Raw genomic sequence first — 17,757 nt, forward strand, 5'->3', positions numbered from 1 at the left:
TTTTGATGTGACTATATGTTTATTGAATTGCTTAGGGTTCATTCGGCATTGATGATATTTTAGTATACTCGAAAAGTGAGGAAGAACATGAGCCCCTTGGGAGGCCGAGGATGATATAAGAAAGAAATATCCTAAGTTATTTAATGAGGTGAGTTACGAGGGCGAAACTCTTGTTCTTTAAGGGGAGTAGAATGCGTATAATTCCGCGCCTTTTGCCTTATTTTATGCTACTTTATGGTGTTTTATACTTTTCATAGTTATTTTATTGTTTACATATCTAGTGAATATTATGACACAATTGGAATTCCAGCAACATAATATTGATAATTTTGAAAGAATTTTACGCAAATATTTTGCACTTTAAGGGATTTTGTGCTAAGTTTCGGGACGAAACTTCTTTTAAGAGGGATAGATTGTAATCCCCCATATTTTTAAATATATTATAAATGAAATTTTATTTTATTTATAATATTTATTTGTATTTTTCCGGGATTTAATTTTTAAAGTTTCAAATTATTATCGGGTTGATAAACGATTTTATTACAAAGAACTTTTTATAAACCTTCCTTCTATAATTTATGTCCAACAAACAAAGCTTAGTCCATCCATTTTTATTCCTTAATTGGCCCATTATTTTTATGAGGCCCAATATTCCTACTTACCCTAATATACCCTAGAGAGAACGTGGAATGCGGAGGAGATACGACAAAAATTTGAATGGGAATTGGCAAGGAAGATTCTAGACATGGAACTACCTGCTTCAGACAAGGAAGATTTCTTGTATTGGCAAAGACACAAGTCAGGAATTTACACGGTTAAAACAGGGTACGCCTTGTTATGCCAGGACGGTAGGGAGACTATTAATAGTCCGAAGGAGGAACAACTGTTCAAAATCTTATGGAGGCTTAGGGTCCCTCCGAAATGGAGCTTATTCTTATGGAAGCTTATCTTGAATGGGCTAGCGGTCAAGGCAAACCTACAGCATAGAGGAATCCCGGTGGATGCTCTATGTGGTGTCTGTGGGAGCTTTGATGAGGACTCTCATCATCTTTTTCGCATGTGTTGTTTGACCAAGTATGCTTGGCTTAACTGCTTCTTGCATATTAGCTCTGAAATTGATGGATCTACTCCTTTGCGACACTGGATCTAGAAATATATCCTATTGTTTTATAACGAGGATGGTATTACGAGTGATCGTATTCACACTTTTTTTAGTGTGCTGTGGGGCTTATGGCTAGCCAGAAATGGGAGAGTATTCAGAAATGAAGACGACCATCAGCCAGGACTGTTGAGACACTTAGAGGTAGCCTCTAAGGAATTAAATGCTTACGTTAAACTAGGTATCAGGAGTCGGGGGAATTCTCAAGCTATGAGAATAAAGGAGGGGCCACCTCCGGGTTTTCATAAGGCACACTTGGGTTACAGAAGCAGCTCGGATAATAGGTATGAGGAGTGGAACAAAGAAGCAATAATCGTATGTGATGGCTCGTGGCATAAACAAACAGGAAATGGGGGTTTTGGGTGGGTCCTCATAACAAATGGGGAGGAGGGTGAAGATGCAGGGGGTGGATTTTGCAAGGCTGAGGCGGCATTGTATATTGAGCTTAGGGCATGCCTAGAAGGTATCAGCTGGGCTATCGACAAAGGTTTTAGTGATATCTGGGTCTACACCGACTCAAGCGAAGTGGTCAGCCTGCTGCAAAACCCAGACAGGAGCGATATACGGTTCTACTGGATAGTCCAAAACCTAAGGGAGAAAGGTCACACATTACAGAGTTGTGTGGTCTGGAAGGTAAGCAGGGATCAAGTCCAGAAGGCACATGAGTTAGCTAACAGGTGTAGGACTAGTTTGATTAGTTTTAGTATTACTTGAGTTTTTGCTCTTTGCTTTTAGTTTGCTCTTGTCAAAAAAAAAAAAAAAAAAAAAAAAAAAAAAAAAAAATTCCTACTTACCCTACAACTCTTTCTCCTATAAATACCCCATAAATCCCTCAAAATTTTCCCACACAAAAGGTTAGTTGCTGTCTATTTCCCTTTATTTTATTTATTTCTTTTTTCCTTTATTTTTTTCTTTTCTTTTCTTTTCCCTTTTTCTTTTCTTTTTCTTTCTTTCCCTTTCCTCCTCCTTCACGTGAGAATTTTCTCACTTCCACCTACTGCCACCCAACTGCTGCCGCCAACCACCACCGGCACGCCTCCCAGCCGCCTCTCCTCTGACCGTTGGCGACCACCAGGCAGCCCACCGTGACCACCCTCACCTTCTTTCTCCATTTATTTTGTTTATTCTCTTGTTTATTAAATTGTTTTGGGTTTAATTTTTATTGTTTGAAATTAATTTAATTAGTATGAAACACTATATTTTGATGATTTAAAGTATTAATTTCAGATTTATACATGTGTTATAATTTTCAGATTTTGTAATTATTAAACCTAGGGTTTTAATTTTTTTAAATTGGGATTTTTGGGGTTCTAATGATAAATTAATTTGGGGCTTTTGTTCCTATTGGACTTCTATTGATAAATTAAGCATATAAACATGTTTTAGAGGAAGTTTAAAGAACTTTTAATCTAATTTATATTGCTGGAAATTTGGTTAAGTATTAATTTATTGTTGTTAGTTGTTTTCTAGGAGGTGATTATTCCCTAAGAGACTTTTAAGTAATTAAAAGTGGCACAAAGGATTGTTTACACGAGGTACGTACATGTCTACTTCATTGTAAGTAGTATCATGTTTGGATCGTACCAAAAGGAATGAACTTAGTTTCATGTTTAGGGAACACTTGGATGGAAATTGTTTGGTTATACATTTAATTAATTCATGTGGTTATGTTTACGAGACATGTTTTGGTGAATTGATTATGTTTGTATGGAATTATGGATGCAAGCATGTTGGATTATATTGGATTAATTGATTGTATGGAATGTTGATAAAAGCATAATTTTATTGGATTGGTTTGTTAAACACATTTGGATTATTAAAGGATTGGAATTGAATGGTTTAAGTGGAATGAATTTATTGATTATTCCGCAAGGTTATTATTTATTTTTTTTATCACTCAATTATGACTTGTTAATATGTTGAGTAAAGGTGGATTAAGCCGAAATGGCTAGGTGGGTTGACTATGTTCAACAATTTTGGATAATTTGGAAGTTTAATGGAATTAAAGGTCAACTTGTGATGTGATCACCATTGTCCTAAATAAGATTAAAAGTGAATTGATGTATGATTGTTATGTATGATCTTCTTGAATGAGTCGGCTATTAATTAAAATTGTAATCACGTAAAGTGAAACATGGATGAGCAATAAAACTCTAGAAAGCGTGCACTTCTAGAGTATTGACAATAATGGGTTGGGGTACACGGTGGTAGCCCGTGGCTTTTCGAGGCTTGTTTGATCAACATGTCCTCTTATCTTTTGGTATTTACATTTTATTTTACAATGAAAGTTAGATGGGATCCTAGACTAACTTTGTGAGAATGGAGTCGCGCCCATTCTTGCATTGTGCTAAACTTTTATTTTAAATGGTCATTTGGGACCAAAATGATTTGGTGGATTGGACAACCTCGTCTATTGCTTACTCCAAATTAAATTAATTAATTAAATATAAAGAGTCAAGTGTTTGGAGTTGGTCAGAAAGTATGTTGAGTCAATTGAATTGTTTAAGTGTGAAGTCTTGATTAATTAATTTGTGTTGTATGTTTATTTATTTTAATTAATTGAGCATGCTAGGTTTTGTGCGTTGTAGCTTGTATGTACTCAGCTTTGCTGATTGCGTGCTTTTGTGTGTTTTCTTTTGGTCATGGCGTTCGCCTTTCAATGACCCTGTGATGATCCAATTATTACACTTGTATTATTGGGGAGCAGAATTGCACAGGTGTGATTGAGAGTATTCGTTCTTTGTGTTGAACTTATTTATGTTTTACTACTTTAATTATGTTTTGGGATTTTGATTATTGGTTTGGTTTTAGATAAGGACCTTTATGGTTCCAATTTGTAAGTTTTGACTTATTCGTTTTCTAAACTATGCTATTTTAAAGACTTATGTTTGGTTTTCCGCTCTGATACTTTGATAAAGCCTTAACGTTTTAACACGTGGCGGTAACATGCCAATGGTTCTCCTCTATTTTATTAAAATTAAGTGGTTTGGAAAAGGGAGAATTATTGGGGTGTTACAGGCTTAGCCTGGCCCGTTAATATAAATGGACGGGTATGGACAAGCAAATATGTATCACGGGCTAGCCCGCCCGGCCCATTTAGTAAAAATAATAATATTTTAATAATTTAATTTAGTTAGATAATTATGATGTACTTTGTGTATTTTAGATAATAAATACAAAAAGACTATATTGATCTATAAGCTTTTATTAGTTACAAATATTTATTTTAATTTTATATTTTATCATTAACACGGTATCAAATAAGTTTTTTCTTTCATATATTTATACATAAGAAGTATGTCATAATTTCAACTTCTTTTTTTTTTTTTTTTAATTTCTATTATTATTTGTGAACAAGAATTTTTAAAGACAACTCTACCAAATAATTTTAGCACTAGAAAATAATAAAAATATTAATGAGCATTATAAAAGATAAAACAAAAATTTAAGGCACGTTAGCCCACAAACAAGCCCGGCCCATTTAGTAAGCGGGCATAGACAAAGTATCAAGCCCGTATAAAAAGGATCGGGTTTGCTACATAAAGTCTGTTGGACAAAAAAATAAACATAAGCCCAGCCCGCTACCCGCCTAAGCCCGCAAATGATCACCTCTAAACAAACCCTAGCATGTCACTAAATAATGAAGATCAAAGGTTTAGCCCTAACATGATACTAGCATGATATTAAAAAGAATAAGAAGCATCCTAAACATGATACTAACATACATGATATTAGAAATATTAGTTAATACCCTAAACATGATACTATAAATCATAAAGACATCCTAACATGATACTAGGAATTAACAAAATAATCTAAACATGATTCCTATATCAAAAGAATAATTAAGTAATCGAATTACTTACTTTAATGCATGTCTCATACCTATTTCTAATAACAACAAAATACACGCGTTAGTAAACTTCAATTAAATATTAAATCAACAAATAAAATTAAAGAATTGAAAAGAGTTTAGAAATTGGATTTGTGGTCCAAACCCTCGGAAAAGTATCAACCTTTCACGTCTAGGGCGAAGGCAACTTCGAACTTGGCTAGGTGTGTCTAGAACTAATTTATGCGGTATTGTGTATTTTTAAAAGGGCTAGGCTTAGAAAAAGAATAGAGAGAGATAGAAAGAATGAGCTTTAGCTTAGAGAGAAGAGAGATAATTGTGATCAAGCTTGTTGATGATTGAAAAAGGGGAGATATGACCTCTATTTATAGGAAAATAGTCCGGAAAACTGATAGAAAAGAGTTTGAGTTTGAATCGGAGTAAAACAGGATCTGTCACTAAACGACAGGCTTGTCGCCAGGCGATAAAGCCAGCGCCAGGCGACAGAACCGTTGTTAGGCGCTGCTTCACGCGGAATCCACTTCTCAATAAAATTGAGTCGTAAAATCCATACGAAGGCTAAAATCGTATTTTCATATAAAACACAATTATCAATCCTATTTTATTCCAAGTGAAACTCGTAAACACAATTATCAATCCTAATCCTACTAGGATAAAAAAGAACCTTCTAGATGATTCTAGAAGACTATAATCAATCCTACTAGCTTTAGGAATAATAATAGGCCCTCCTCTAGATCATTGGACCGTATGTAAGAACCAATCTAGGCCCAGTTTAGTATTTTGGCCATAACTTCCTCATTATTCATCGGAATTAGGCTTATAATATATCGTTGGAAAGCTCTTTTTGAGTCCTATCCAACTACACTATTATTGGACCCTTATCATGGACCAAAATAAACTGGACTGGCTATTTTCATAAAATAGAGTAGGTTTTCGAAAACAAAAAGAAGGATTTTAACTAACCGCAACACTAAACTTTTCACAGTTTCACTTCACTCAATTATCATTCGACGCAAAAGGTATTCATCACTGGGTTTGGTTTTGGGGAGACACATTTGGGTGTCTACAAGTACCCAACAACCTACATCACTATTTCCTTCTGCACTTCTACTTGATCTGGTAGAATTCCTACATTTTCAAGTTTTTTGTTCATATGTGGTATTTTGTACTTGTTGCCACCTTCGGTCTTCAGAATCTTTATCATGCATTTTTGCAAAGTCAACCAAATGTACTTGTTGACTTGTGGATTGAATGTGTCATAAGACTCTATCACTTTTTCAAATAGCTCATCTAGGTTGCTAGGAAAGGACTGATATTGCAAAGATTGAATAGACCTAAAGAACCCTAAATCAAGCACATTCAAATCAGGTGATTGTGCTGGTTGAAAAACAAATTGAATATTGAACCCATTTACGCTTGTTGCTGCCATAAACTCTTCATCCTTAGGAACTTGGTGTGGCCTTGCATTGTCCCATTGAATGAAAACATTTTTTGCCAAACTTTCAGGCCACTTAGACATAATTGCTGGTATGACCTTTGTTAGCAACATATCTCTAATCACTTTTATGTTTACATTCTGGAGTGCCTTTGTTTCCCAAGTTCCTGCTGCTTTGTTTTTGCTGGATTTCTTTGCTTGTTCCTTGACAATGGATGGGAATATGCCATACTTCCCATCATAGAGGAGTTCCCCATTGCTGCCATACAATGGCTTCCTAATCATTGTCATAAACATTGCCTTGAGTTTGAATCTTCTTGACTGTATTGCCATGTATGGATCTTCCTTACTTGGTAGGAGATAAAACCTCCTTTTATCAGGATTCAGATCGAACCATTTCTCATCTATGTGTATGATATGGTCCATATCAGCAAATACAGGGTCCTCATTGTAGGAGTTTATAGGTACTAATTGCGGAAAAAACATGAGTCATATTCATACAGTGCCTAATCCCAAGATCTAATGTATAACACATAAAGGACATATAATTGTACCTTTAAATCGTGATTCCATGTGCGATCGAGCAAGAACAATGGGAGATAAAGAACCCCAAGCGTGATTCCTCTACTTGGTTCATGGGCACAGATTAAACCTCCACTAATGTTAGTTAGTCATGATTGAACGCTTTAATCAACCTTCAATGGAGAAGAGAGACACGAACTAACCACGAGCCACCACAAGGGGACGCTAGACGTACGGACGTGAGGGGAGAGGGGAGGGCCAAAAGTTGAGGGGAGTGTTTAGGGTTTTGGGACTTGGTTGCTTGTTCCACAATTCACTGAATGTTCATTGTTCCTTTCAACCCTAGGCATGGATCTTATTTATAGATCATATCTCTAAATAAGAGTCCATGTCAAGCCCAAACACTTTATCCTAAACAAACTACTCCAGCCCAACACTCTACATGGTATGTCATAATCTCATGAGGCCCATTAATGGGCCTCTTATTTGTTTAAGCCAATACCCTTATTGTATGACCTCATAGGATCCATTCTATTGGGCTTTGGACTATTTAACTAGCCTAAAGATCTTTTGTAATATCTAGCACCAAACAATGACGACCCAAAAGAATGAACTTATTATCTCCATAATAGTGATCCTTGATATGTCTAGTATTTGCACTTATCGAAGACAGAATTCCTTCACTCATTTCGTACACTTGGGTTAATATGTGACAGAACCCATTTTAGTCTGGCTACCTTGTGATCTGATGACACTGCTGGCTTGTTGCTGCTTGCGTGTGTTCTTAGCCTTCCCGTTTTCTTCAAATTATGAAGAGTTACATGAGAGATCTTTGATTCTGCTGCATAACTCCTTTTTGTTTGCCTTAAATGCAAAGGGACTGATTGTAAGAATTCATCAGAAGATTCTAATGGCTTTCTACCTGCTATACCATACTTCTTACTCTTGACATCAATCAAATTCCCTTATGCCATTTGTTTTTTGATGTCTGTGAATATTCTTGTGATAGTGGATTTGTGAACACTGAATTTAACTGATAAATGTTCTTGTGACCTCTTAGTAAGTTCCCATCATGCATTTTAACCAACATAGCATCCACAATTTCTCTTTTCTTTTGCATGGTGAGCTGCTTTCTTTGTGGAACTTGATTTCCATGTTGAACTGGTTGTTACATTTATGGGGAATTAACCTCAGCTTTTGTGTTTTGCTTCCCATCTTCTTCTTCTTGGATGCCTTTCATGTTCTCATTTTCATAATCATAGTCCCCCAATCCTAGATCTTGCATTTCTTCATCATGATCATAGTACAATTATGCCAGTTCTTGTTCTGTTAGCATTTGATCAATATCGAAAAACAAAGCATCAACAAATTCTACCATGTGTTGTGTCTGATTTGTTTCTCTTTAGATTCAACTTGATGATAGGGGTGGCTGATGATTTTTTTTGGAGGAGATGAAAGCTGCCCTATGTGGATTTGTAGATAATCAACTAATCAAGGAGGCTAGGATTTGCAGATTATGAAGATTGATGATGTGCAGCACTAACTTAAGGTTAGGGATTTTTTTTGGGCTTGTATGGGCAAATCATGGGTATTTAGTGCTAACTTTTGGATTAAGGAATTCATCTTTTGAGAAAACTTGATGTTTGTAATTAATGATGACACAATGAATGTTGTTAGAATTGTGGAGGCTGATATTTATTTACATCTTAAATGCTGAATGTAGGCTTTAAATGCCTTAAAAAGTTGAAAGTATGATTTATTTTTTTTTAAAGTATGGTGTGTTTTTTTTTTTTTTTTTTTTTTTTTTTTGGGTTTGTATGGGCTAATCATGGGTATTTAGTGCTAACTTTTGAATTAAGGAATTCATATTTTGAGAAAACTTGATGTTTGTAGTTAATGGTGACACAATGAATGTTGTTGGAATTGTGGAGGCTGATATTTATATGCTTCTTAAATGCTGAATGTAGGCTTTAAATGCCTTTCCATTGCCCTTTCGTTTAATTAAACTTAACAAGTAGAAAATTGATTTTTTATTTTGGTGCTTTTTTTTTTGAAAAAAAAAGTATGGTTTTTTTTTTTTAGTTTGTATGGGCTAATCATGGGTATTTAGTGCTAACTTTTGGATTAAGGAATTCATCTCTACAACCCTTCAAAAGCCCTAACAGGTGTTACTATTTTAATTCTATAGTGTAGTGACGGTTATACCCTTACTTCTTTTTTTTTTCTTTTTCTTATTTCCTTTATTGATTGACTTCAGTCTTCATTCAACCCTCGGTCTTGTTTTTTCCCCTTTTCCTGCTCCACCATTCATTCTTCCATTTGCTTTCTCTCTCATTTGAACCAATATTTCTCACTCCACTTCTCCTTTTCCTTTCATTCTGCCATTTGCTTTCTCACTTACCCAAGGGCGGTGGTGATTTTCTCCGATCCTCCATAAAAGAACTTCTACGTTGACTTACTCAAAGGCGGTGGACCAGTGGTGATTTTCTCCGATCCTCAATTGTTGAAGAAAATGAAGATCCTGATGTTGATGCTTTTGAACAATCAGGTTTTTTCCCTTAAATTTACAATTTTTTTTGGTTGATTTCTATTTTTAAAATTTGGGGTTTTGTAAAAAAATTTTGATCTTGCTTGTTTATTGAAGTGATTTTTTATTCTTGGGTATTTTGGAATTGAAGTAAAAATTTTGTGATTTGCTTTGATTTTGATAGCCTTGATTGATTGTCTTAATAGGTAGATTAGAGCTTATTAAGCTATCATTTCATCTTGTTCAATTAGTTCTTAATTTGGTTGTTAGTCTAAGCATGAAGTGGGGTGGAATTGTTGTTTTTCGTTGAACATACTGTAGTTCTTCGTTGTGTTTGCTCTGTTCTTTAGTTTCACGCATCATGCTCACCATCATCATCAATCCCGAAACTCAACAAAATCAATTGTGGAGGGAGAAAATGTTGAAACCGATGGCAAATTGCTGATTGGGGGTGGCAGATTGGTGGTAATTGGTGGTGTTGGCTGCGATTTGGTGCGTAATTGAGGAATTGGTGATGTTGGGTTATTATTCTTGGTGCAAGGAGATGGAGCAGCAGCAGGGCGCCAGGGTTGCTGGTGGCTGCTGTTCGTTAGGGAGAAGGGAGTTGTGGTTGGGTGAGGTGGGGGTAGGAATGGCAACGGATCGGATTCGGGTCGGATGCACCTAAGTCCGAATCCGATCCGTGAACTAAACGGACCTTGGAGTTGGATCCGAATCCGAATCCGGATCCGGAAACTCCGACTCCGAATCCGATCCGAATCAAATTTTCCGGGTCCGAATTCGATCCATATATTCGGACCTCCGATTGGATCTGAATACTTTTTTTTTTAATTGTTAAAAATACCTATAAATTTTTGTATTATTCCTAATAAACTTTATTTCCTAAATCATATTGGATTATTAGTGCATAAAACTTTAAAAAAAAACATGCATAAAGTATAAACATAACATAAATAAGAATTAAGTTACATGATAAAAGTTTGCTACAAACAAGCAAATAATTGTCCCAAATTATAAAAATATCATCATACAACAATATAAAGTAACTTCTAATTAGTCTTTCAACAATACCACCTTAAGTCCTTAATGAATCAAATTACAATAACAATGTTTGTATTCAAAATACAAACACAACTTGACAAGAAGAGCTTTCCCAACATGAAGTCTAACGATTTCCTACACAAAAAAAAAAAAAAAACAAAAAGCAAAAAATAAATTAGACATGGAAAATTAAAAGTAAGTGAAAAGCTTGTGCACCATCCAAAAATAATATGAATTTTAAGAGAAAATATAAACATGTGTTTAACTAAATAAAAATTAGTGGTGAAATAAATATAATAAAAAAAACTTACTATGGGAGCACTTCACTAACATCCACATCTTCATCTTCAAAGACCGATGCAAATTGACAATTGCCACCACTTGTAATACCTAATAATGAGTGTAAATGCATTAAAATAAATAAAATAATGCATAAGACAATAAATAGTTTTAATATATTACATTAGTTACCTTTAAATTGAGGATATCTCCAACTTTGAAGGCACATTAAAGCTTCCACGGTGTCTTGGTGTAGTCTACTACGATGGGGACTAACTACTCTACCACGATGGGGACTAACTACTCTACCACCGGCACTAAAAGCACTCTCCGAAGCAACGGTAGAAATGGGCACCGCAAGAATATCCCTAGCAATTCTAGAGAGGGTAGGATATTTACTTGTTTCGGCATTCCACCAAGCTAGAAGATTAAACTTGTTATCATCAACAACTATCCTATCCTCCTCTAAGTATGCCTCCACCTCACACTTGCGACGTTTCTTTGTTGGTTGTGTTGATACATGTTTTTCCCATAACCCCTCCACATCATCCAAGTCGGTCATGGGTCTCTTACCCTTGTCATTAGGAATGCAAGAAGGTGCCACCGAAGACGACTCTTTATAATACACATCATATTCATAATCAAGAGCTAAATCAAGTAAGAATAGTTTAACCTTCTCACATTCATCATCACCACTATCACCATAAAGGGCATGAAAATAAAGAGACACACATTCCATTTTCCTTCTTGGATCCAAAACCGATGCCACGGATAATATCATATTAATAACCTCCCAATACTTATCAAACTTGGAGATCATTTTTGAAGCCATCATCTCTATTACTTTATTCCCACAACACAACCATTATCTCAATGCAAGTTTGATTTCACAAACTTTTTCAAAATACAAGTTTGCGGTAGGATAGTTTTTCCCCGAAAAAGCATCACTTGTCCTACTAAATAAGGCCAATTTTTCACGAATTTCACTAGCCATTTTCCACTCATCTAAACTAGGCAACATAAACTTATCTTTTCCTCTTTTTCCAACTTTTGAAAACAACCTAGCAAAAGCATCTTTATATAAGAGGGCAACTTGTAACATTTCAAAACATGAATTCCACCTAGTCTTACAATCCAAAATCAATTTTTTAGTTATAGGAATTTTCACATAATTGCAAGCATCTTCAAACTTTTCATATCTCTTTGGTGTAGAAGTACAAAAGGCAACAACACCACGAACTCTCTCAATTGCATCACCAATAATACTCAATCCATCATTGACAACTAGATTTAAAATATGTGCACAACATCTCATATGCAAATAGGTACTACCCAAAATAAGCTTACTAGGAGCAAGTTTTTCACGCAACACATCCATAACCGCATCATTGGTTGTGCAATTATCAACGGTAATAGTTGAAACTTTTTCATCCAAATTAAAGCTCTTCAAACATGCAACTAATGCCTTACTAATTGTATCTTTGTTGTGTGGGCATGGAACATACATGAACCTAACAATAATTAATAATTATATGTAATTAGCAATCTAAACTATTATGTATATACATTCTCACATGAATAAAAAGATCATAAAATAAAATTTCATAATAATAATAATCAATTATTTGATAAAGTAATATAATTACCTTATGAGACGATTTTGCAAGATCCAATCATCATCAATAAAATGTGCCGTCACGGCCATATAGCCTTTTCTTTGATTGTTACAAGTCCACATATCCGTAGTGATGGCGACTTTACTTTCATTTGCTCCCAACAACTTCATCAATCGAGACTTCTCTTCCTTGTAATCCTTTAGAATGTCGGATTTCACGGTATTCCTTGAAATGATATGAAATTCGGGGTTCAAACTATGTGTATATCTTCTAAAACCCTCATGCTCAACAACGGAAAGTGGATACTCATGCATAAGAATCATGTTCACCAACTCATTTCTTGAAACTTGTTGGTTGAATTTGAATTTTCCAATTGTCATAGTAGGACTTCCACTCCTACTTGCACTAGCTAGCAACAATTGTTGTCTCACATCTATTGTTTTCTTGACTTTCATACATTTTTTGGTATGTTCTCTCAAGTGTGTAGTGCCACTTGAGCTCTTACCCACAAAATTTCCTTTACAACCTTTACAAAAGGCTCTCCATACTCCATTAACCAATTTCTTATCATAAAATTTCCACACCGCCGAAGTCAACTTTCTTCCACTACTACCCGTTATCACACCCTCATCTTCAATTTCATCATCAATTTCATTTCCATCATCATTGTCATTTACATGTGATGTATTTGAATCATTGATTTGCTTCTTAGTAGTCTTAGTATGAGTTGGTTGGCCATTAACCTCTTCACAATCATCCGGACTAGAAGATGCCTCATCGGTTTCCATATCTATACAATTGTAATATTAAAAATTAATCATGATTTTATAAAATGACACTAACCAAAATTTATGCATAAATATAATATATGAAAAAGTATATAGATACTACCTCTTGTTTGTTTTGTAGGAGGAGCCATTTATGTTGAAGATTCAATATGGTTCAAGCCTAAACATCAATAATAATTAATCTTAGTCAAAATAAGCAAATTTATGCAAAAATAAGCAAATTCAGAATTTATCAAATGAAAACATAAAAATCAGAGTATAATAAAATAACTCAGAAATTAAAAACAGAATAATAATAATAAACATAACAAAACAAAAAATGAAGCAGACTAGAAATCATATAGCTAACAAGTCTAACATACCAAATCAGGGAAACTCAAACTAAAAAGAAAAAAAACAAGAAAAATCAAACAAATTTGAAACAAAATTAAAACCGTAGGTCTGTAGAAGCTAGAAGTGTAGAACACTAATTATAGATTTATAGTTTAATAGTTTAAAGTAGCAACTAGGAATCTAGGATACTAATGTGTAATGACATATTGCTAACTGAAAAAAAAAAAAAACAAACAAAAATTAAAAAACAAAACAAAAATCACGAAAATCAGACACTTAGTGAAAGATAATACCTTCGTCGAATCGTCGGGGAGGTGGTCGAACAGGACACCAGAGATCTGAAACGCCGGCAACAGTGTCGCCTCGCTGGTGGAGTGGTGGGCGGCGTTGGTTTGTGTGATTAAGGTGTTTTTCCTTTGAATATGGTGGCTGTGCAATAGAATGAAGGTGAAGACTGAAGAGTTAGGGTTTTTGTTCACTGTCCTTTTAGTTTTTACTAGTTTTATTTTTTTTTTCTTTTTATTTTTTAAGTAATTGAATTAAGGAAGTTGGGCCATAAAGTAGTCAAAGTGGGCTAGATTAACTGAATTGATAAATTGATGTAATATATGTTGCAAACATCCTGTAGATTCCCGAATTTGGCATGTTTTCGAATCGGACTCGGATTCGGACTCGGATTCGGGTCGGACTCGGGTTCGGACTCGGACTCGGGTCGGACTCGGTCGGACTCTGCCCAGGGTCCAAGTCCGATCCACCTCCTATTCGGATTCGGACCTATTTTTTCGGATTCGGATTCGGACTCAAATTAAACGGATGCGGATCGGATTTTTTCCTTCGGATCGGATTCGAATTGAACTCGGATTGAATTGCCATCCCTAGGTGGGGGATTCTGCTCTTTGGTGTGGTGTGTGGGAGTTTTTGGTGGTGAGGGTTGGCTACAATGGTCGAGAATTGGTGGAATTAGGGTTGTTAATTGAATTTGGCTTGAATAGTTGAACACTAATATGAGTTCTTCCATGACCCCCCCTTCTTGTTTCATCAATACATCCAATCCTGGCATCTTGTGTCTGAGAAAAACACGGTCTACCTATTAACCCCATTGTACACAAGCATGCATATTTAGAAATTATTTTTCAACAATTTGTTTAAATATGGTGGCTATATCAACTCAATGCCCTTATTATTGCTATTATTTTTAAATTGTAGAGTGCTTTTGGTGCATTGAGGATTGAATATCAAATATTCAGCCACTATGGATGAAGGGGACCAAGGATGTGGCTCCTGTTAGTCAAGTAGAGGATATATATTTGAGCCCAAGGTAAAGAAAGTGAAAATTTGGTGTGTTAATTGGCGTGATGCATATGTTTTTTGTTAGACAGCCGCGATTATAGTATGGTCTATTTGATTTTATATAATTAGAATGAATAGATTGAAAGGGTTTTTTTTTTTAACATTTCTCTTGGTTATTTTCTTAGAACAGTTACAATAGTCCGTGGATTTAAATTTGGGAGTAAAGCCACCTTCAATTACACTTGGTAATCATCAGGTTTAATTTTATACTCATCTTATAAAAGATATAGCATTTGCATGCTATAACAAGCAAACTCAGAGAATCAAAAGAAGAATATAAGGTTTCTGAATTATGGCACTCTTAAAATTATTTGTGATTAATCAACGAATTTGGAAATTGGGTTTAATTTGAAATAAGAACTTTCAATTGAAGATTTGAAGAAGGATTATCAATCTGAAATTGACCCCGAGCAACAACAACTAACGAAGAAGCAAGATAAAAATAGGTATCTTTACAATGCTTAATTTATTTTTCCTATTTTAAATCTATATATACTCGAAATTATAGATTCTTGAATGATGGGAGTTGTTTAATTAGTCTTAATTTTCAATGATCATCAATCCTTGGCAATGGATACTTATTCTTTATGGTTACCTTATTCAACTCCCTATAATCAATACATAGCCTCGTACTTCCATCCTTCTTTTTAACAAACAAAATAGGCGCTCCCCAAGGCGATGCACTTTGTCTAATGTATCATTTTTCCAATAAATCCTATTATTATTAACTTCAACTTATTCATTTATGCAGGTGCCATTCGGTATGGTGCCTTGGAAATTGGTGTTGTCCTTGGGACTAATTCTATTGTGAAATCAATTGCCCTCTTAGGTGGCATTCCAGGGATCTCCTCTGGAAATACATCCAGGAATTCATTCACCACCTCTATATCCTTTGGTTTAGTTTTCTCTTCATGATCCATGTTTCTCACATTGCAAAAATACACTGGATGCCCTTTCTTAATGTACTTTTCCAACTTTAATATAGATATGATCCTTGTGAAGGAATTGTGTCTTCGATAAGTGCAATTACTAGATATATCAAGGATCACTATTATGGAGATAATAAGTTCGTTCTCTTGGGGCGTCATCATATGTTGCTAGACTATGAGAGATGATCTTTGGACTAGTCAAATAGTCCAAAGCCCGCTTGAATGGATCCTATGAGGTCACACACAAGGGTATTGGGTTAAGCAAGTTAGAGGCCCATTAATGGGCCTCATGAGCAATAAACTAATCATGAAATGGATTGGGCTAGCATAGTTAGATTAGAATTAGGTTTTGGGCTTTTGACATGGGCTCTTATTTAGAGATGAGATCTATAAATAAGATCCATGCCTAGGGTTGCATGTAAGTAGTCATAATCAACTTACAGTAGATTTTGACATCAAGACAACCAATCCCAAAACCCTAATTCTCTCTCTAACTCACGACCCTCTTCTCCCCTTTTGGAATCACGGCCGGCCACCCTTGTTGGTGCGTGTGATGGTTCGTGGTGGTTCATGGTTGGTTCGTTGCTCGTTCTTCTCCGTAGAAGGTCAATTGAAGGGTTCAATTGAAACTAACTAGCATTAGTGGAGGTCTTAATCTGTGCCCGTGGACCAAGTAGTGGAATCACGCTTGGGGTTCTTTATCTCCCATTGTTCTTGCTCGATCTTACATGGAATCACGCTTCAAAGGTACAATTATATGTTCTTTATGTGTTATGCATTAGATCTTGGGATTAGGTACTGTATGAATATGATTCATGTTATTTCCGCAATTAGTACCTATAAACTCCTACACCTTGGACACTTGGTCTCACCATGCATCCAATAAGTAACCAACTCATTTTCACTCGTACTTTTCTTTACATTTTGTGACCGACAACTGATTTTTGCATTCAACTTGCTTAACCAATCCATTCTAAGAATAATATCAAAGTCACTCAACCCAAACTCGATGAGGTTAGACATAAATACTTTCCCCTCGATCTTTAAAAGTACATCCTTATAGGTTTTGGTACGTCTCACTACTTTAGGGTTTTAGGTACTTTAATGCGGAATTTCGCGAATCATATTTGTTTGCACCTAAACAGGATCTACAAGCATAACAAATAAAGCATCACATACTACATACCTTTGACGCGTGATTTCCACGTTGCAATCGACTACCAATTAGGGAGATAATAGAGTCCCAAGCATTGCTCCTCTATTTAGTCCACGGGATTCGAATGAGTCGTCCACCAATACTAGATTGGTTGAGTGAAGGAGGAAAACCACGATCACCACCTTTGCGGACAACCGGCCACCACCACGAACCACCACCACCGTGCACACACCACAGGCGCACACCAAGGAGGACGGACGAGAGTGAGGGAGAGTTTGTGAGGGATTGGCTTGTGTTTGCTAATTAGGGTTTGATCTTATGATCATAGAGTGTTTTGTTCAACCCTAGGCACCTAATCTATTACTAATCATATTATAACTAGACTAGGAAGCAAGCCCAATCCAGCTAAACTCTTCCATATGGCCGGCCACCTAGAGGGAGAAGGCCCATCATGGGTCTCTTCCTCTAATGCTCAATCTAGACCCTTTGTGTGACTTTATCGGATCCATTCAATTTGGGCTTTAGGATATTTTACTAGTCCAAAGATCATAAGTACCTCTAGCTATGATAGTACGACGACCCAAAAGAACGAACTTAATTATCTCCATAATTTGATCCAATATATATCTAGTAATTGCACTTGACGAAGACATAAATCCTTCAACTACCCCATCCGTAGGAATAACTATAGGCAAGTCTACTAAATCTATTGTTTTCAAATAGTTGGATAGTTCCGAAACAATAGCCATAGAAATGAAAGAAAAAGTTG

The 17,757-nt window shown here is 35.6% G+C and overlaps 1 protein-coding gene across 1 annotated transcript; it reads left to right on the forward strand.

The window, feature by feature from the left end:
- The first annotated feature begins 745 nt into the window (after positions 1 to 745).
- LOC145617020 (uncharacterized) lies at positions 746 to 1,873 on the forward strand. The gene is made up of 2 exons (XM_081671724.1): positions 746 to 1,074; positions 1,216 to 1,873. Exons 1-2 carry the CDS (start codon positions 746 to 748, stop codon positions 1,871 to 1,873), a joined length of 987 nt encoding a protein of 328 aa, XP_081527850.1.
- Positions 1,874 to 17,757: the final 15,884 nt, after the last annotated feature.

This window comes from Chenopodium album, chromosome 26, assembly GCF_948465745.1.
Source record: "Chenopodium album chromosome 26, dcCheAlbu1.1, whole genome shotgun sequence".
Classification (NCBI taxonomy): Eukaryota; Viridiplantae; Streptophyta; class Magnoliopsida; order Caryophyllales; family Amaranthaceae; genus Chenopodium; species Chenopodium album.